A 22,717-nucleotide genomic window follows, 5' to 3' on the forward strand; every position below is an offset into this window, starting at 1 on the left:
TAAGGTGTAGATAAATTATAGTACTTACAGCTGTATAAGAAACATTGTCATTCAAAAAAAAAACGCTACTATGATTCCACAAAATAAGTAAGATGATATGTTTACTAAAATACTTGGGACTATATGAATCTATCTTGCACTGCAGAACACACAAATGCAAGAAAGAGAATTTTAAAACACTTAAAACTTTATTTTGGCCCTCATTAATAATAGTAAGAAAAAAGATCAGTAGGTTAGTGTTGGTTGACAATAAGGTCCATGACAAGACAAGGAGCCCCTCCTAGATGTGAGGTTGCATATTATGACCTGGCAGCAAAACCGACTCCCAGGAATACGGGATATCATTAACTGAAACACTTCTTTTCTGTATCTAACAACATTTTTATATTGAATATATTATGTGTAAAATAGTTTTCTATGTACCTCTGAGTACAAAACCATATATGAGATTCGAATTCTGGTAAAATATTGGAACAGATACCCTAAACTGAGTGAATATCTTACTTAAAATAATGAACACTCTGTATAACGTTAAAATAAATTTTCTTTAAGAAATTGAGGTGCTGACAAGAAAGTTATAATTCAGTGATGGCTGGCCAGAAAAAGTCATAGTAAAACAAACATGCAAACAAAATGTAAGACAGAAATAGTAAGAAGGAAAAAACTAAAGCCAGTTTTGCCTTGTAGTAGATTGATTAATCCTGGTGTATAGTGTGCCAGAGAAAGACTATAAACCCCTGGGGCCAGCTGAAGGATGAGTGATATATCCCTGCAGAAGGACCTGAAACCCCAAAAGAATGCAACTTTAACCAGGGTTATTATATTGAACAATCTAGGGGATACTTTAGATTCTTCTATATGTGCCATAGAAGTCTATGTGAGTGGTAACTCCTGGTCTTGTGCAATGTGGTGCATTCATTCTCAGGGAATGAGGAGAGAGAAATAAACTCACCATGCGGAGAGGACAGAAAGGAAACTTTTCTCTCTCTCTCTTGCCACTCCTCTGGGTGGAGAGGTAGAAAAGAAATAAAAATTATGCTGTTTTGGAATTATAAGCCTATCCCCATGAGCATATGTGGACTAAATCCATGACACCTATGCATACCCTGGAGAAACCTCCACTTCAGAATTTAAGGTAAAATAAAACTGTAGTCCTGAGCTGCTATTGATCTTAAGCAACTAGAAGAAGTAAATATAAATCCTCAATGGAGGAACTCAACTTCAACATAAACCACATACATTTCTCACAGCTAAAGTTTCAAAGAATATGAGCTCACTGATAAAATAACTAAACATACAAGCAAATCAGATATCAGTAGTGAAAGTCAGCAAAGAAAAGGGAAACACACACACACACACACACACACACACACACACTCACACACTCACACATACACAGTAGCCAGATTTTGAGAATCCAGATATTAACATAGAAATGTTTAATATGTTTCAAGAAATCAGACATACTTTAAAATATGGACAAATAATTATTTAAATAATGGTAAATAATATTAAATAACCACGCAAGTTTTAAAGAGAACAAGATAGACCTTCTGGAACAGAACAAAATAAATAAAATTAAAATTATCTTGAGGTATTAAAGAGCAGATTAGATAGAGAAGAAGAGAACTTTAGTGAAAATGATGATAGTATTGAAGAAATTATCAAGAATGCAGCTCAAAGAAGACAGTTATGGAAAAGATAAAATGGCAGTTGACAGATGATATCTATCTGGAAGGGGGTCTAAAATAATAGAGAAAACAAAGAAATATTTAAAGAGATAATCGCTGAGGCTCATCAAAATTATTCAAAGATATCAAACATCAAATCAAAGAATTTCAGTAAATCCCAAGCAGAAATTTTGTTAAACCATATTTAGATATATCATTGTGAAAATACAGAATACCAAAGAAGAAACCATCTTGACAGTAGTACCAGAAAGAAAACAAATTATCTACATAGGAACGACAATTAGACTGACAATCAACATCAACTCAAAACAACCTGAATTCCATACCCAGAAAAATAACGGTAGAAAACCAAAAATATTCAGGCAATAAGAAAAACTGAGGGATAATGCCATCAACACACCCTAAATAAATGAAATTGTAGACAATGCACTTCAGGTAGAAAACTATTTACCACAGATGAAAGATCAGAGTAGTCAAGATAATGGTTTAAAAATTGAGTACATAAGCCGGGCGGGGTGGCTCAAGCCTGTAATCCCAGCACTTTGGGAGGCTGAGGCGGGTGGATCACGAGGTTAAGAGATCAAGACCATCCTGGTCAACATGGTGAAACCCCGTCTCTACTAAAAATACAAAGATTAGCTGGGCATGGTGGTGCATGCCTGTAGTCCCAGCTACTCGGGAGGCTGAGGCAGGAGAATTGCTTGAACCCAGGAGGCGGAGGTTGCGGTGAGCCGAGATCGCGCCATTGCACTCCAGCCTGGATAACAAGAGTGAAACTCCGTCTCAAAAAAAAAAAAAAAAAATTGAGTACATAGAACAATAACATAAATAATTAACCTGAGTGTTAAACAATATAAACTAAATATGTAAATATTACTGCCATTCAAGAGTCCTGTTACGAATCTTTTATTTCAAATGAAAGAAATTAAACTTTTTAATTAATATTCTAAATGGAATGGATATAAAAACTACTACTAATAAATTTAGTAGAGAAATAAAATTCAGAAACCTTAGAAGTGTAGACATAATGTCCCTCCCCTCGATTGTTACCAGTTATTGGGCTATTGTGCCAAGGCATACTTAATAGGAAAAACTAATTGAAAAATATTCATACTTTTAATACTTTGAGAGTATTGCAATTCAATGCATACTTCGATGTAGCAATATAATTCCACGATCCTTTCTATCCTAAATACCCTAAATCTTCTCTAGTGTTTTCCCAGGCCAACCTATTACATTGAAAAAAATCCTCAAAAACTACCCTGAATGCTTTATTAACTTTCTGGCTTTAAGTGACATCTTGGACCTGCTGATCAATTACTACAGTTTAGCCTTCTTGGGTATCATGTTTGTTTTTCTCCCATAATCCCACTAACCATAGTGCCTAGGAGTTGGATAGTTGCATTTCTTACTCCTTTTTTCTTCCTCAAGAACCACAGATCCTTTGAAGCCCCATTCCATTAAATGCCATCACATCCTACCCCTCTTTAAGACAGACAACTGGTAATAACTCTGTCACTTCTTTGAACATCTTAAAGATGCTATCTAACATTTTGATGATTGACTTCTTCCCTACCCCTCAGAAATGTCAAGATCCATGCAAATGATCTATCCAGTTCCCTGGACTCTATATTCTTTTATCTCTATAATTCCAATAATCTTTTCTCCAACCTTACTTTACCCCACCTTATTTCACTGGCTTTCGTGGCAACACCTAAGACTTTGTCATTATCAATAACTGCCATTATTCCTTTCCTTGACAACCAACACCTATTTTTCCAGCTTACAGACCCTTATACTTTGAATCCAACAATTCTTTGACCCTCATCAAATCTTCACTGTGCATCAACTTTCTTATGTCTTCATTTCCCTACATACTCAGGCTAGAGTCCACAGTCACTGTAATCACTGCCTAACAGTATCCATCAATTCCTATTGTTTCTATTTAACTTTCCTGGCAAAGTTACAATTGGAGTTAAACAAAACTCTGCTGGCTTCACATACCCAGTGCAATAGCTGAATAAAACACCATTCCATGCTAACTGGTCCCACTTAAATTTATAATCTCAAATCTCAAATGGATCCTTTTCATTTCCTGATAGTCAATGTTTTTATTTTAGTTAATTCAGTCTGCCACTCTTTAAAGTGTGTTTCCATCATCTTCTCTTTTCACGTACTCTGAGATGCCCTCCCACTCTTTATTTGAAGCTAATAAACTTGCTTCTCATTACATTGCAAAAATAAAAACACTGAGAAAAGAACTACATTATCATTCAACCTCAATTTTTTTCAAATGCTTTCCCTCTTTCTTCCTTTCCAAGCTCTATCCTCCCAGGTCTGCACTAGATTTTATTCCTTCTGCCTGTTCAGAGACTTTATACTTAAAGCTGGACAGCGATACATGTGAACACACATACACTGTAATATACATTATGGGTTTTTTTTCGTTTTTGTTTTGTTTTTTTTTTTTTTTTTTGAGACAGAGTTTCGCTCTCGTTACCCAGGCTGGAGTGCAATGGCGCGATCTCGGCTCACCGCAACCTCTGCCTCCTGGGTTCAGGCAATTCTCCTGCCTCAGCCTCCTGAGTAGCTGGGATTACAGGCATGTGCCACCATGCCCAGCTAATTTTTTGTATTTTTAGTAGAGATGGGGTTTCACCATGTTGACCAGGATGGTCTCGATCTCTTAACCTTGTGATCCACCCGCCTCGGCCTCCCAAAGTGCTGGGATTACAGGCTTGAGCCACTGCGCCCAGCCTACATTATGGTTTTTATAAAGTCTTCTTTTGATGGCACTTGCTCCTTCAGCTATTACTCAAGTCTACTCTCCACTTCATATCAAAATTCCTCAAAATTTGCCATTCCTCGTTTCCTGCAATTGTATTGCCTATCATACTCTATTAATTTCACTTCATTTTTCTCCATTTTTTTTCTGTTAAACCTACTCCTGTAAAGTCACCAGTGATCTTCATTCTTGCTAAAGCACTAATCAATTGTATGCTCCATCTTACTTTACTTTTCAGTAGCATTTGACACAGGGAATAAATTGCTTCTATTTGAAAATCTTTATTCACTTAGCTTTGAAAACATTATACACCATGGAATATTATGCAGCCATCAAAAACGATGTTTGTGTCCTCTGTAGGGACATGGATGAACCTGGAAACCATCATTCTCAGCAAACTGACACAAGAGCAGAAAATCAAACACCACATGTTCTCACTCATAGGTGAGTGTTGAACAATGAGAACACGTGGACACAAGGAGGGGAGCACTACACATGGGGGTCTGTCGGGGGGAAATAGGGGAGGGACAGTGGGAGTTGGGGAGAGATAGCATGGGGAGAAATGCCAGATATAGGTGATGGGGAGGAAGGCAGCAAATCACACTGCCACGTGTGCACCTATGCAACAATCTTGCATGTTTTTCATATGTACCCCAAAACCTAAAATGCAATAAAATAAATAAAAATTAAAAAAATAAAAAAAGGAAAACATTATAGTTTTCCTTCTACATCTGGTGACTTCGCTTTGTCCTTGATTGGTTCTTCTCAAAGTCTATGTGTCATGTTACCCACGACATAGCTGTAGGCTTCTTAACATCTCCATCTATTCTCCAGTGATCTGACTATATCCTCATCCCTTGGCTGAATACCAAAGACATGGTGAGGCTCCAAATTATAAATTCAGCTCTGGATCTTTTCCCTGAGCTTTAAACATATTTATTTAATTGCCTTCATAATGGCACTTGGATATTTCAAATATGTTCCAAACAGAACTCCTGGAGGTTCTCCATATTGACCCCTTACTTGAAATTCCCCATCTAAATAAATGGTACCACCACTCACCCAGAGGCTCAGACCAAAAATCTAGTAGTTTATCTTGATTGTTCTCTTTACTTCAACATCCAACATATTCAGCAGCAATCTCCTAAAATTGTAAATCATATAATGTTCCCATTTCATAACTCTCCAAAAGCTCCTCATTAAAATTAAACTCCAAAGTTCCTAGAATGGCACCCAAGAATCTCATGATCCACCTCTGCTCTTTCCTCATCTGCAAATTCTCTACCCCAACTCACACTGTTCAAGTGACAAAAATGCCCTGCTCTGCTCCAACTCCACAGTTTTTTTCCTGTACAAGAAGTTGGCAATTGCTATTCTTCCTCTGGAACACTTTTCATCCTTATTCTCATCTTATTTAATCCTGTACCTCATTAATATCTCTGGGCAAATATAACCTCTCAGTGTGGCTTTTCCTCAGTTCTCCATATCAAATAGCCCACTCACTACTCTAACTTTCTCTCTTCTATCCTTGATATTTTTCACTTAGTAGAGCTTATGACTACCAAAAATCACAAGTTGTTTACTGATTTATTTTCTAATTTCTAATCTTCTAATTGTCTGGTGTCAACTTTCACTAGACAATTCACTAGGTAGAGATTGATTGTGTCTTGTTTACTGCTATAGCTATACTGTCTGGTACAGTGGTAGAACATGATATGGAATCCAAAAAATCTGTTCAGTGAATGAATATACTTAATATAATACAGAGTATATTAAAAACAAGAAAGAAACAGATATAAGATTGAGTTGAAAATCTCTTTAATTACAAAAGGATAATTCATGATGCTATGCTTGAATTTTATAGCTCAATGTAATTTCTGAGTTTGAAAATTTCCCATTAGATTTAAGTTTTCCCTCTGGAGTTGTCTGCCTACCACCAGTAGTCAGTGTGTAAATATACATTCCTCACTCAAAGCTGATATTCTTTGCATTTTTATCCATTTATCTTAGGGAATAACTATTGCTGGATCATCAGGTAGATAAAGCAAGACAGGCTCAATGACTTACTGATTTTGAAGAGTGATGATGCACTTAGAATTTTCTGAAATGGCATAGAGTGTACCCCAATTGTAGAAATATTTTATAAAGTAAACAACTGAGATTATAATCAGTTGGAATAAGCTGAACCTATTAAAATTCTAAAACAAAAAAAAATACATAGTCCATGATGATAGTAAAAAGGGAAGTTATCTTGAATCTGCAAAAGCCTATTGTTTGGCATATATGGCTTTAATCTATGCAGACACATTTTAAAATGTTATTCATTAATACAAATAAATGTATGGGGTTCTACACAGAATTTTGGTCAACATCTAAGTTATTATTCACTCATGGTTGTTGCACTGGATCAGACAAAGTGTTAAAGGCTTATTTAAAGATAGTTACGTCTTAAAAAGGAAAGAGAATCTATATACATCATCAAAAAAGTAATCTGTATGGGAAATTCTCAAAGTTGTATTTACGATTATTGCACTCTACGTATGAGAAAATAAAAACGAATCTTAAGTTTGTTGGAAAACTGCACATTCTATGTTTAAAACACACACAGAGATATACACACACACATACACAGAATTAATCTTACATTGATCTTTCCTGCTTGAACACAAGAATGGTTTACTTCCAAGCATTAGCAAACTCTTTCTCTTAAAAAAGTAAAGCATTTAACCAAATAATTTACTCCTATTTGTAATTAGCAACATTAACACATCACTGAGTTAACACATCACTCAATTTCTCATGAAACAATATTGAAGAGTGATCCATATTTTTTACATGAATAGAAGTTATAATTACTGTATTTAATAAGATTATTTTGAGCCTAAACACAGAAAAATAGTTGCTCTTGAGCTCAGCTTGCTTCAAATAACACTTGAGAACCAATTTAACATTCTAGTTTCCTCTTTTGCCAAAGGAGCTAAAGTTGGTGGTTTAATAGTAACAAACATAATCTAGGAAAACTCACTAATGTAGAATCCGCTGTCTTCCATTTTCATCCAGGTGGAAAGTGCACAGACCTTGAGACTATCTTAACTTAGGGCAGAAAGCCAGATATTAGGAAGATGGGCATTAAACCCTATATTCTTTTTTCCCTCCTCAAGACAGAATCTTGCTCTGTCACCAGGCTGGGATGCAGTGGTGCAATCTAGGCTCACTGCAACCTCTGCTTCCCAGGTTCAAGCAATTCTCTGCCTCAGTCTCCCAAGTAACTGGGATTACAGGCACCTGCCACCATGCCCAGCTATTTTTTTGTATTTTTAAGAGACAGGGTTTCACCATCTTGGCCAGGCTGGTCTTGAACCCCCGAGCTCATGATCTACCTGCCTTAGCCTCCCAAAGTGCTGGGATTACAAGCATGAGCCACTGCGCCCAGCCCTAAATCCTATTCTCTTATTGTTAGGCCTGGCTACAGAATCATGGGATAAGTTGTTTTCCCCTTCTCTTTACTTTCTTAGCCATCTCAGAGGCCTATTAAATTAGACTAATAATGGGGGCCAGAAGTCCTTTAGCCCCATCTTTATTTCTTATGTCCTATGATTTATGAGTCCTTTTACCCAAAAGGTCTTAGGTCTCCTCACCTAAAAAATAAAGGGTTCTGCATGTTTTCTAAGATACTTTCCAAAATTAAAATTTGCATTTTAAACTAAATCTAAAAATTTATATTCACTTAAAGCTGATTGTCCCTTCCTTGGAATTAAATGCATACAAACAGATAATACAACAGAAACTAAGATTACATTTTCCATACTAAGTAAAAAATTACACACATGTAATAATCAGAAAGCAAAAAAAAAATCCTTTATCATTCATTATTAAAATAAGGTGTTCTTGATGCTGTGGCCAGTTAAACAAAATACTTGATAAGCATTCATAAAAATGGCTATTCTTTCATATCACAATAGAATCTTTCAAAGTTATTACTTTCCTTCCCATGCTGGGCAGAAGCCTAACAACACAATATCACTGTAACAATGAAAAGAAAGATCTTAGATATAGTTTACAATTTACCAGCTTTATTGATTACTTCCAAAACAGCATGTACTGTGAAAGGAAAATGGATTTTACAGTCAGATAGGTTTGGATTCTAATTACAGCTCATCACTTTCCAGCTGGTGACATTAGGCAAATTAAACACCCACCAACTAATAAAACTTGAGGAGGAAAGGAAATCCTCCTTTTCTTCTTATCCCAGTAGAGCCTGGCATATTTTTTGAATGAATGAACCTCTCAAACACTCAGTTTTTCATTAGACTCAGTTTTCTGTGAAGATAGCAATATTGTATTGCTTTGGTTTAGAATTTTAAAAAGACAGTTTGTGTGAAACCCATTAGCAGAGCCCATGACACTTAATAGGTGCTGAAAATATCCAAGTTTTATTTCCTTGACCCACTGCAAAATAAAACTGAGTCATTAAAGAGCAGGTATTTTTCTCAAAAATACTTATTTTAGGTACAATACCTATAAAAGCAAGGAAACATGGCAATATATGTTTTAATACCAATTAAGTGTCATTTTAAGGCTCTTGATCATGTAAAATTACTTTCTTCTTCCTGCAATTTCAAATATTGCCATTATCTATGGGCTCTTTTATATCATCCCATGGTATTCATTTCTGTGAATAGTCTCAACAGGATACTTTCTTTCAAAAGTAAGCTACTTTACTAGATTTCTAGATCCTCAAGGTCAAGACAGACATTCATGTATAATATCTGACTGAACCATATGAAATTGCTGATATTTAGCCATTTGTGACCTGTAAAAATGGTAATTTCATGTGGTTCCACCAGTAGCTAGTCAGTAAATATTTATCCTTTTAAATGTACAAATACAATGTTAACTTTACTTTTAGTTATCAATTCTCAAAATACACTGTAGAATTGGCCTAACAGTTATGCTACCTATATATAATTTTAACACAATATAAACAATAAAATAAGATTATCAGACAAACTGTCTTATTCTAGTTTCACTGAAACTAAAACACAAGTAATTCCTTGCTTGTATTATTTCCTTTAGATGGGATATCCTCTCCCAACCCATCCAGCAACCTCTATAACAGGGGTTCCCAATCCCAGGGTCACGAACTAGAACCAGCCAGTGGCCTGTTAGGAACTGTGCCGCACAGCAGGAGTTGAGAGGCATAAAGCTTCTGTATTTACAGTCACTACCTATCGCTTACATTACTGCCTGAGCTCTGCCTCCTGTCAGATGAGTGTCGACATTAGATGTTCATAGGAATACAAATCCTATTGTGAATTGCCCATGCAAGGGATCTAGGCTGTGTGCTTCTTATGAGAATTTAATGCTGGATGATCTGTCATTGTCTCCCATCACCCCCCAGATGGGATCATCTAGCTGCAGGAAAACAAGCTCAGGGCTCCCACTGATTCTACATTACGGTGAATTGTATTTCATTATATAGTACAATGTAATAATAATAGAAATAGAGTGCACAATAAATGTAATATAATTGAATCATCCCAAAACCATCCCCGCTTCTCTCCCCAGTCCAGGGAAAAACTGTCTTCCATGAAACTTGTCCCCAGTGCCAAAAAGGTTGGGGACCCCTGCTCTATAACATCTTTCTGCCCAACCCACCATCCTCATTAAGATCCAAGCCAAATGCTGTCTCCTCCATAAGTCTTCTCCAGGCATACCATTTTTGTGCTCCTACTCTATATAGATACATCATTAGAATCTAAGAATCTATTCCTATGTCTCTGCTTTTACCTCATTTGAAAGCAAGTAGCCATTCAACCTAAAATTTATAGGTACATTGAAAGAATCCTTGGTTTCTCAAGGTATTTTCATTTGAAAATTCACAGATTTTAATTAAGCATTCCCTTATATAAATCAGACTTTAAAAATTTGTACAATAACCTTTACCTGCGCTTTTGCCAGGAAAAGAAAATTAATTTCTGGATTATACAAAACAAAATAATGAGGGATTTTAGGTTATGTATACAACATGGCAATTGTCAGCTATGCTCACTATATTACTATGTACTATTAAACAAAGCAAAACAAAAACTCACCAGTCTCTGAAGTCCTTACAGAAAGTAAAGAAGATAACTGATTGCCATGACCAAATCTGGTATAAGACCTTACAGAAATGTTATAGAGGGTGTAAGGTCTTAAGTTTCTTAAAATTATGCCTGTTGTTGATGTGTTCTTCATATATAAAGTATCTATATTTTTATATAGCACCTCATAAGCAATAATGATTCCATTGGGCTTTTCAGGTGGTGACCACTTCAACCTTATTTCATTTGCGGTAATGTCAATTACTTCAATATCTTGAGGTGATGATTCCGGTTCTGGGGGAAGAAAAGAAGATTTTCAGTATATATATGTATATATACACTCAGCCACCCAAGTAGCTGGGATTACAGGCACATGACATTAAGCCTGGCTAATTTTCATATTTTTGTAGAGATAGAGTTTTACCATGTTTGCCAGGCTGGTCTTGAACTCCTGATTTCAGGTGATCTGCCCAGCTCAACTTCCCACAGAGCTGAGATTACAGGCATGAGCCACCACACCCAGCCCAGTACCTATATTTTTATTCATGCTTGTTGCTTTAGATCCTAGAGATGGCATGAATTAAAGCAGTGAGCATGTATAACCACTTTTTAAAAAAAAATTAAAACTGTAACTGATATCCTTACCATCTTCAGGAGTTATCACAAATATGTCATTTTCTTCAGACAAAGAACTTTCTCCAACATGGGTTGAGGCTGCCACTCTCATTTTGTATTTTGTGTATTTCTTTAACCCTATGAGAACAATAGACAGACTGTTTACTGTCCTTAAAATAATATTCTTGAGATCGGTGCCATTTAATATAAGGCCAGTGAGAATAATTTATTTGAGGTACTAGATATCTATATCAGCTTCCGAGTAGCTGCAGTCTCCCGAAATTCTTGGGCTTATAGGACTTTCCATGTTGGTGATTTCAAGTTCTTTCCTAAAATATTAAGGCAATAATTTAAAGGTGAAAAGTAACTTTTTGGCACACTGCAGGGGGTTGAGTTGACTTGGCACAAATACCATGTCAGCTGAATTACTTCAGCTGATGTTTATATTCATTCATTCTACTCTTCGATAGTGAGTTATCTTGATTTACCAAATATAGTATTCCTTGAGTTAAGTAAATTTCTATGCAACTTGTGATCTGATACTTTCTACTTATCTGTGGGTAAATATAGTTAAAGTAAAACACATTTAATCAAGTTACGTATGCAAGTATGTTAAAAAGATATTCATGGTGGCACAAAACAACAAAATATAAAATGACATAGCATGTGTTCTGTAGCATTTAAAGCATGGGGAGATGAATATTTTCCATCAGAATAGAAATGTAAAACAAACAGTAACAACAACCAAAAAAAAAAAAAAAGTTGTTTTCTACCTGTTATGAGAAAGCTGTTATCTATAGTGGTTATCTGGAATGCTCTATTGGTATCCAGTTCCATTGCATAAATCGTATAGTGAGTTATCTTTCCATTGGGATATTCTGGAGGATCCCAATATAACAAAATAGATGAAGAACTAATATTTTTATAGTTTACAATTTTAATGGAGCTTGGCACTTAAAAAAGAAGAATGAACATATGAATGAAAAGATAAAGTATCACAGTGTACAACAGAAATATTTGCAGGTAATTGTTTCAAAGGAAATACATCCTTACCTTGTTCACGTGTCCTAACATTGAGAACTGTTGGTGGTCCTTCTCCCATGATGGTGAAAGCAGATACACTAATCATGTGCTCAGTGAAAGGTACAAGTCTCCTGATAACATAAGACAGCTGTTCAGCAGCAATGTCAGTAACATACTGATTCCTTGTAGTTACTATTTGAATTCAGTAAAAAGAGAAAAAAAAACAAAGGTGTTTGGCTTGGCAATCAAAATTATTTTTTCCTTAGACAGAAAAATCTGAAACCTGATTTCTCCTTATTAATTAATTTCTCCATATAAACCTATATTAAAGGTAGATGTGTAAAAATAGTAAACATAAAGGCATTAATTTCAGAGATTATATTAAGTATTATTATGAATTTCTGAGTACCTCCCAATAATATCCATAAACATTTTGTGCTCATAATATAATTTTGCTAGTTTTTATACATTACTCTGAAACATGACATTAGTGTTTTTAAGAAAGCATGACTTAAAGAACTTGTTAGGAATGTTTTCTAAAAAGAAAGAGAAGGCAATAATATATAATTAAATATTATAAATCAATACCAGGTTTTAGTACAAGAGTTAAAGAAATAAAGAGTTTTATTTGATCTCAGATTTCACCATCCATTCATACATTCATTAAACCAAATAATTCTCTAAAGGAAGTATGCTTGGGTAACTGAAAAATAAATATCCCAGAAGAAGGATTTCAAACGTTAAATTTTCACTTTATTTAGAACTTGTGTTTCCAAAACTCTTAAGTAGCAATTAGGCCAAACTTGAAGTATTTAAGGGAACATCTACATCAGGAATCATGGGCCTCTTAATTTTCAGTGTTGCCCTCCAGTCATCTTTGCACAAGAAAAATGGATCCATAAATGAAATATAAACATATATTGAATGTAATGTGATTTTTTTTTACTAATTCTACCATAAATAGAATAACATAACACTTTTAATTTGGAATGGGACAAATACCAAATTAGAGAAAAGGTAATAAAATAAAATGTTCTTCTCATTTAACATTTTAGAAAAACTAGAGAGATAATATGTGTCACCTGAGTATTTTTAATTTGCCATGTATGGCATTCTCCTTTTAGAAACTGTAATAGTCACTGACACTGAAGAGCAAGTGTATACACTAATGACATCACCACATCGTTGGGGTCACCTACACCTGTTTATCACACAGTGCACTAGAGTTGTAACTTTCTGACCTATTTACCTTTAGTGACATTTGAAAACCTATTAGTCAAAAGCTGTAGAGTGTGAGGCCTGTAAATGATTTGAAGATATGTTAATCCCTTCCCATCACACCTGCTTTGGCAACTGTAATAACTGATTGTCTATGCAGCTTGGCTAGAGACTCTAGGGTGCTACTTTCTCCAGGAAGAAGGTCAAATGGGTTAGGAGGGGCCAGCTTCTGCCTGTGTGGCATTTCCATTTGTTGGCATGAGGTTTTCCGACAGCTAAAAAAAATTCGACTCCAGCCCATGGACCATTAATAATACGTCTGAACTCTAAGCTAAGGTTCATTTCTGTGCTAGCTAGCACTGGTGGTTTGAATGCACATTATAGAAAATCAAAATTCTACCTACCAACTGGTGAATTCTGGTCTTCAGCTCTATTCCTTGCAGGAAAGTTATTATCTGGATGATTGTTATATATAAATGTAGCAAGTGAGTGAAGGTCAGACGACATCTCTGCTGAACCCTCATATAATCCTACCATTGGCTCTACTATGTTCACAATTTCTGGAGCCATAGGGTCACTTATATACTGTAATTAAAAGTAGATATTTTAAAAAGACTGTGACAGTTACACTTCATGACGTAAATCAAATATTAGTTTAAAAAAATTTATAACTTTGGAATCATATTGTTATAAAAGATAACATATTTCCATGACCACTGTCTTCTTTAGATTCCAAAATTTCATTATCCAGTTACCAATACCCTGCATCATTGTAACACATTGTGATCACTGTATTTCCTAAGAGAACAATACTGTATTCTGGAAATAAAAAGATTTTGTTTCTGACTTGAATCAGTTTCTTTTTGGTAAGATAAGACATCTTCATGCAAAGGTTTCATGACTGAAATATTGTAACTGCTCACCCTCAATGGTAAGTGTTCTAGGCATACTGATGTATTAGATGTATTTTGCTTCTCTAATTACCTGACCTCACTTGTATACCATGTGTGAGAGGTCTACATGCCTGCTTGATATACATCAATGATAGTAGTTTATAATAGAGTGAAGTTACATACCAGAATAAAACTACATGGTAATATTAATAGTTTTCACACCAGATTCATGGCATACCTGTCCAAGACTCTGGACCTAAGAAATATTTAAAGTAACTGCAATTGTTCCTATATCCTATAATGTAATTCACACATGTCAAGTTCACCAAAATGGCAAATACTGAGGAGAAAACATCAGGAACAGATTATGGATGAATACAGTAGAGGTTTTTGTTGAGCTAGCAAGATGATTCTCCGTTCTCCATTCCTACTAGCATAATTGATTGAAATAAAATGGGGAAAAGGTGTTTTGACCAAATTATATTGGATATTTGTATAGAATGTTGACTTTGGAAATGCATGTTAATCAAAGAAAATGTTGCTTTAAGAAACTTAACAGACAAGTACAATGTGTGAACTTTGGAGTCTAATTAGAATATACCTAGTCAATATAGGATTTGAAGATAATCAAAGAAATCTGAGTGTAGTCTAGGTGTTAAATGATACCAGGATGATATTAGTAATTTTGTTCATTGCGGTCATGGCATTATTTTGTGGATGGAAATGTGCACGATTTTTTAGAGATTTGTGCTTAGGTATATAGGAACAAAATGATGTTAAGTCTGAAATTTATATAAAAATTTGAGGCAAGAATGGTAGCTTATTGATGATTACTGAATCCAGGTGGTAGGTATATGGAGGCTTATTAGACTCTTTCTATTTTGAAACCTGTGTGAAATTTTCCAAAATAACATAATTTTGGAAAAAGAACATACTGAAAAATCTACTCTCTTTTACTAATTATTTTTCAAGTTCTGCTTCAAAACTTACCACCAAACCCCTTTTTTTAAAAAAATAATTCTATTCATTATCAATTTCATGCTTTTTTACCCTGAGTTCATAATTAATTCATAATATAGGTTTCAGTTGTTTGTAAGATTTGGCTTATCTGCCTTTTAATTATCTTAGATGTTTTGGAGTTGTCTTCACTCAGAGAGCCAAAAACAGGTTTTCTAAGCCTTAGGAACATCAAAGCACTTAGAATTTATTAAAAAAAAAAAAAAAAGAAAAAAAAGAAAGAAACGTAGATGTTCAGAAGTAAGTTCAGTAAAGCAAGAAATTTTATGGGAGTTCAGTTAACTATCTACAAAGGCAAATTACTTAAATACTAACTCTTCTGAAAAATAAAAGAATAGAGAAATGAAGTCAAAAATATCTTCAGTCCTCCCAATATTTACAAAACGCAATTGTCTGAATCTTGTTGCAACTCTAGCCAGAAAAGTGTTGTCAAGAAAAGCAGCAGGTTTCCCATAAAAACTACTTTTTAAAAGTTGTGATAAAGAACTATGGATAGGGAACTCTATATGGGTTTGTTCCTATGTCCTTGTATGGGACAAAGTAAAGGTCTTCTATTTTACAACAGCTCACTTCAGTGCTGCCTCCACAGGGAAATTAGGGAGGGCAGGAATCACAAGCACATAACTCAGAGAAGCTCTGGTGTGCAGTCAATACTCTATGCCCAAACCACACAGCTGTTTCCACTATCAATCAGTCACCCTTTGAAAATCTACTGTGCACAAAGCACTGTAGAATGAACTATAGAGAGGTAGTACAAAGAAATTCCCCCTGAACTATGGCTTTGCATTAAATCTCTCAATATTTTCTATCACATGTCAGACAAATTATTGAGAGTTAAACCATAGCATCCCATCAATTACATGTGTTAAGCATCTCTGCTGACAAACTGCCATTTCAAGGTGAGAGTTGACCTGAATGCTTTTAACTATGTGAATGGTTCCCAAATTCTGGTATTCTGACATTAGAAAAACCCTCCACGACTAGGGCAATAATTTGAACATTAGCTTTGTAACAACCCAGAATGTTATTGCTAAGTGTATCGTGTCGTGAATATTTCTCAAACTTAACCTCTAAAGAAAAGACATTAGATTAGACGTTAATTAGGTTTTTCTAATGGAAAAAAAAGTAATAATATTAAAAGCAAAAATGATAGGAAAGAATTTGGATTTTAAGAGAGTAATGGGAAGGGGCAGAGAGAAGCAGTAGTAGAAATGAAAGAAATAGGAGATAAAAAAGTCCATTGCAACACATACAAATTATCGACTCACTGACTTAATACAAGGTTCTCTATCTCAGCACTACTGACATTCTGAATTAGATAATTTTCTGTTGTGAGGACTGTCCCATACACTGTAGGATGTTTAGCAGCTTCCCTGGTCCCCAACTACCTCAGTTGTGACAATGAAAATGTCTTCAGAGATTAACAAATGTCTCTTGGAGAGCAGAATTGCCCCTGGTTGAGAACTATTGAGTTAGAGAATGTCACAATTTGTCAACATGAAAGGCCTTGCATATGCTGCCCAGGAATTCTTGGAATTTATGTGAAAGAATTAGGAGTCTCAGAGTTAAATTCCTAATCCACCTGAATAAACCAACTTGATTTTACATGTAATAATCTTCATTATAGCAAATGTGACTTTATTTTCTTAAAAACCCTATTATATCTATCAGTTTAGGCTCACTGGAGGCCTGCTGAGTCATATTAATGAAATGTTTGATTTATTCTTAAGAAATGCTCTGTATTTTAATATAGACTACTGTGTTGGTCTAGAGAGGAGAGTTAGGAGCACCTGATGAACACTAGTACACAAATATTTCAGTTCAAAATAAAGAACAGTGTAGTTTTTTATTCATCTGTAGATTTCTGTGCCTAACAGAGCACCTAAAATTTCATGGTTACTTAAGAAATAGATGCTTCCGGGGCCATAACAAAGAATACTACAAAGCTTATAGGATAGGAGCTACTTTTGCAGTGGTAGCTATCTTAGAGTAGTTGATCAAAGATCTCAGCTAAGGTTGGATTCACATCATTTATTAGGAATGAGGTTCATATATATATGTGTATATATATATGTATATATATATATGAAATAAAAGAGTTCAAACCTTGAGTCTCAATTTGCTAATGTATTTTTCAAATATTTATTTAAATATTGAAAGTAAAATCTTATACACATTTTGGCTTGTTTAAATAATCCATATTTATTCAGAAACAAATAGATCATAGGAGCCACTTGAAAAAAATTTTAGTAAGGGTAATGAGATAAAATAATGCCTAACATAGAAGGGTTATATTATAATATATTTTTAAGTTTAATCATCATGATATATGTACATGGCTACAAAAAATGATGGTGAATGGTTTATAGTGAAAATAACAATTCCCTGTTTATGCCCCTCCTTACTTCTTACTTCCCGAAAGCAACACTTTAAACCACACCTGTTTTCAGTTCTTACAGTGTTTACTTCTAAAACACTAAATAATACACTTATACGACTCTGTTAACATTTATTTTAGAATCTATTGATTTTCTGCAATGATAGTGAAGAGCTAGGTTACTTAAATACATACACATCTTTGTCATCTGTTATCAATTCTTATTAGGTTACTTTCATAATGTAAATAATATACTTAAATCTGGAAGGATTGTTCTAATAGATGTTTGAAATATAAAATAGTAGGCTGGGGGAGCATATTGCAGAATCTCTCAGGTAGATACCCACTATCCCCACCTCCTGTTGTTCCTACTTTGTAAAAATCTCCTCTTGAGTTAGTTGAGACCCATGATTTGTATCTAACCAATAGAATAAGGCAAAGGGAATAGTATGTCTCTCCCATGATCACATTATATAGACCCTACTTACTGGATTGATGAAGTAAATGGCCTTGTTGAAAAAGGCCACATGGGAAAAAACTGTGAGGTGCTTGTCTCCAGCTAAGAGCCACCAAGAATCCAGGGCACTCAGTTCCACAGTCAAAAGGAAATAAAATCTGCCAAAAAACTTAGTGAGGCTGGAAATGGATTCTTCTCTAGTCAAGCCTCCAAAGGAGAACACAGCTCAGCTAGTCCCTTAACTGCAGGCTTATGAGATTCATTGCAGGCTTATGAGACTCTAAGAGGAGACCCCATCTAAACTGTATCTAGATTTCTGACCCAAAGAAACTGTGAGATAATAAGTATTTATTGTTCTAAGCTGTTAAGTTTGTGGAAAATTGTTATAGAACAATGGAAAACTAATATAGTGAGATAACAGTAGCCCAGGGGGATCCTGAGCTGAAGTGGGAGATACAGGAATAAAAGAAAGACAGGCAAGTCACATTCCAGATGTAGAAATAACTGACCTTAACATTAAGTGGCTATTGAATGCTAAGTAGGATCTAAGTCAGAAGTGACTCCAAGGTTTCAAGCCTTCAGGACAGAGAGAATAATGGTTCCACTATCCAAAAAGACAAACCAGATATATATATCAACACCACAATGCTCACTTTCAAAGCCTTCTAGACCATGGTTTCTTAGACAATGACCTTCATGTTGGAGATCTGTGTTACATCCAGTCAGAGGGATTCGAAAATTCGAAACCCAGATACTGAGACCTCAAGTCAGTTTCTCTTTAGGCCTTACTTTGGACACACTGAAGCTAGTGATTGTCTGGACAGACCTTCCTGTGTGTCCTGTGGGAGCCTGCACAGGTCACTATCACTGTCCCAAGATCTCTGCCCTCATTCCATTGTCACATCTTCCTTCCCATCATGAACCAGGTCCTATTAGCTCAGAGAAGATTTCTGTTTTGTTTTATGGGGAGAAGTTAATTTAGATGTAATGAGCCCTGGCAGAACCTTCCCACAAATGGCTGCAATTAGGAATCCAGAGTGTCAGAGAGAAGCATCAGAGTAGAAAGCAATGCAGAAAAGTCAGACAAATAGGAAGCAGTGATTGAAACTGTGAGGTAATCAAAAGAAAATGTTATGAGAAAGCTGAAACCAAAGCTCTGTGGAACATCTTTACTAAAAAGTTAGAAAATAGAGAGTTAGCTTTTTAAACTTTCTCCATTTTTAATTGTACAAAGCCAAAAGATTGCAATGTCACAGTATATAAAAGTGCAGAAAGTATTAAGGAACAAATAGTGTCAAAAGCTGAAAAGTGGGGGACATAGGGATAGATATTGAAACAGATAAGAACACAAGGGTGATTAAAAATATTTAATCTGGCTGAGCCCAGTGGCTCACACCTGCAATCCCAGCACTTTGGGAGGCTGAGGCAGGTGGATTGCCTTAGCTTAGGAGTTCACGACCAGCCTGGGCAACATGGTGAAACCCCATCTCTACTAAAATACAAAAAATTAGCCAGGTGTGGCAGCATGTACTCGTAGTCCCAGCTACTTGGGAGGCTGAGGCAGAAGAATTGCTTGAACCCAGGAGGTGAAGGTTGCAGTGACCTGAGATTGTGCCACTGCACTCCAGCCTGGATGACAGAGGGGGACTCCATCTCCAAAAAGAAAGTGTTAAGTGTTAATTAATCCTTGTATTGGACACTGGGGAGGTCACTGGTGACTTCTAACAAGATTTCAAGGATTTTAAGAGTTATTGAGATGGGGAATGGAGTCTACGTTTTCAGAAGATCAATTGAAATGGGAAAAGAGAGTCCTTATCCTGAGAGAGGTACCAAGGTCAAAGAAAGGAATAACAAATAAAGAACACACTAAACCACAAGTTGTCTTTCTTATGTAATTTACTCCCAACCCTATAAGGTGGCTATATAAGCCCTATTATAAAAATGAAGGCACCAAATCTCCAAAAGTTGGTTTGTACAAAGCCATAGACCTAGAACATGGCAGAGCCAGGCCAGGAACCCAGGACCATTTGGATTTTAAGCTTCTGTCATATTGGTCTCCCCACATCAATCTCCTGAAAGGTAAACCCAAACACCAATTACATGGGGAAGCAGAAATATCAGAAATGAGTCTGATCTAATAAAGATATAATCAGAAAAAGAAGCATAATGCCTCCTTTTATTGAGAGAGGATAAGAGAAGAAATATTGGGTGGCAATTAAGGTGGATGATCCTATGCCAAGATTAATTATCACAATAGATCACAACTATCTAGTGCAGCACTCACTATATGCCAGGTGCAGTTCTAAGCTCTTTACACACATTAATCCATTAAATCCTCATTATTAACCCTTTGTTATAGGGACTTATAATCACTATCTTAAAGAAGAAGAAACTGATGTTCAAAGAGGTCAGGCCAACTTTCACAGGGTTAAACAGGTAGCAATGGCAGAACCAGAGTTTAAACCTGGTTTATACTCTTAACCACTTGCTGTATAGCCCAGTGACAGATAAAATCATAATTTAAATCCGAATTTGTATTTCTCCAAAGCTCATGTTCTATCTACTGTGTGACCAGAATTCCAGACCAGATAGAGACAGAATCAAAAAAACAAAAACAAAAAAAAAAGTTTTTCTAGAACCTCTTAACCTCATAGAAAAACAGGTGTGGCTGCCCATTCAATAGATGTCATTAGCAGAAGTAGAAAACCTGTCATCTAGTCTTAAGAAAGCTCAGTATCTAATTTAAGACCTTCTCAGCAGGAGCAAAGGGTTAAGCGTTTGCCCTTTGCCTGAGTTGTCAACTAGAGTATCACAGAAAGCATAATTCAACATCTTTTGTACTGAGGAAAGGAATCAACATAGGATTAAAATTTAACCCTGGGCTGAAGATGGTAAGCAACTTGGAGTGATAAGTCCTGGGTGGCCAGAGTGCATTGAGCACATGGTAAGGTCAACTGTCATGTACAGGTAAGTGGCAGAAATAGAGGAGGGCTGGGACCAGAAATAGAGAGACAGCATTGTGGGAAAAAATAACAGCACAGGTAAAAGCAGCAGCAATTCTGAAACAAAACAGCAGACGTCAGGTGCTGAATAACTATCACGTTTGTCTTTAAGGCCCAGTGATTGCTGCACTGGTCCTAAGGATGTTTATTCTTTGAGTGCCCCAGGGAGCAGCCAGTATCTGGACATGACTAACCTGGAGGCTGAAAAGGTGTCACAGGTGGACAGTTGATGAGGTGAGGTGAACAAAGACAGTGAAAAAAAAAATCAGTGCTGCCTGTACTTCCTAACAGAAACAAAAGGGAAAAAATAAGACTTTCAGTATGAACAGAAGCAAGCACATTGCCTAAAGATCCTGGTCCTCCACAGGGAGGGGAGCACTACACACTGGGGTCTCTTGGGGGGAAATAGGGGAGGGACAGCGGCGGGTGGGAAGTTGGGGAGAGATAGCATGGGGAGAAATGCCAGATATAGGTGAAGGGGAGGAAGGCAGCAAATCACACTGCCACGTGTGTACTTATGCAAAAATCTTGCATGTTCTTCACATGTACCCCAAAACCTAAAATGCAATTTAAAAAAAAGATCCTCGTCCTCTTACTTTAAACCTATGAAATAACTTAAATTTCTTTTATTTAGTAATGTGATTTCTTAATCAAATGTACTTTAAAAAAAAAAAAAAAAAAAAGGCAGCTCTGAAATTTAGCTTCCCAAGACCAAATAGAACAGAAAATTTGTCAACAACAGCTACTGAAATTACTGTGCCTTTCACTGGCAACTGTTCTAAATTGCAAGTACAGCCTTTGAAGGAGTATTTAAATCATAACAAGTGTTTCCAAATAATTCATTAACTAATTTAGAATAGCAATATTAATTTATGAAAATACCTTTAGTCCTGTTTAATTGCACAATTAACATTTTTCATATGGTGAAAAGAATAATAGCACTTAACTAATAATATAAGACCTAAAATGAAACATGATCTAGCTAGATTATCAACATGCCCCAAATTTACTTTACTTTGTATTAGTAAGTTGTCAAATATTTTACGTGTGAGTGCTAGCAAATCTTCCAAACTATCAGAGCCAGAACCGAACCAAGCAGAAAGGGCTCACCAATAAGTGAAATAAAAATGCAATACCTCATTTTTCTTTCCTGTGAGCAAGGTATTTTCCAATATTATTCCTGTCTCTGGAACTAGCACTTTCACTCGGTATTGGTTAATAATTCCATTTGGTTGTTGTGGTTTCTTCCAAGTAATTCTTACTTGTGTGGCTTCTACCTCTGCAAGTTGTAAATCTAACACTGCCCCTGGAACTAAAGAAAGAAAAGAATAAAGGAGGAATTGAAAAATATTTTTTCAAGTGAAAAAGTGCCTAAATTCTTAGCTCATAATTTAAGATATATAAACAATTCTATAGAAAATAGACGAGGCTGGGAGTGGTGGTTCATGCCTGTAATCTCAGCACTTTGGGAGGCCAAGGAGGGCAGATCATGTGAGATCAGGAGTTTGAGACCAGCATGACCAACATGGTGAAACCCCATCTCTACTAAAAATACA

General features: G+C 35.7%; 1 protein-coding gene across 3 annotated transcripts in view; it reads right to left on the reverse strand.

The window, feature by feature from the left end:
- PTPRQ (protein tyrosine phosphatase receptor type Q) overlaps window positions 1–22,717 on the reverse strand; it is a 238,146-nt gene that overhangs the window by 173,140 nt on the left and 42,289 nt on the right. For all 3 annotated transcript variants that reach the window (XM_074402503.1, XM_074402504.1, XM_074402505.1), the window contains 6 exons: window positions 22,298–22,473; window positions 13,820–14,000; window positions 12,228–12,389; window positions 11,948–12,127; window positions 11,205–11,312; window positions 10,572–10,853 (listed from right to left, as the gene is read on the reverse strand). In XM_074402503.1, coding sequence (XP_074258604.1) covers window positions 10,572–10,853; window positions 11,205–11,312; window positions 11,948–12,127; window positions 12,228–12,389; window positions 13,820–14,000; window positions 22,298–22,473 — 1,089 coding nt within the window. The remainder of the gene's footprint in view (window positions 1–10,571; window positions 10,854–11,204; window positions 11,313–11,947; window positions 12,128–12,227; window positions 12,390–13,819; window positions 14,001–22,297; window positions 22,474–22,717) is intronic.

Source organism: Saimiri boliviensis, chromosome 7 (genome assembly GCF_048565385.1).
Source record: "Saimiri boliviensis isolate mSaiBol1 chromosome 7, mSaiBol1.pri, whole genome shotgun sequence".
Classification (NCBI taxonomy): domain Eukaryota; kingdom Metazoa; phylum Chordata; class Mammalia; order Primates; family Cebidae; genus Saimiri; species Saimiri boliviensis.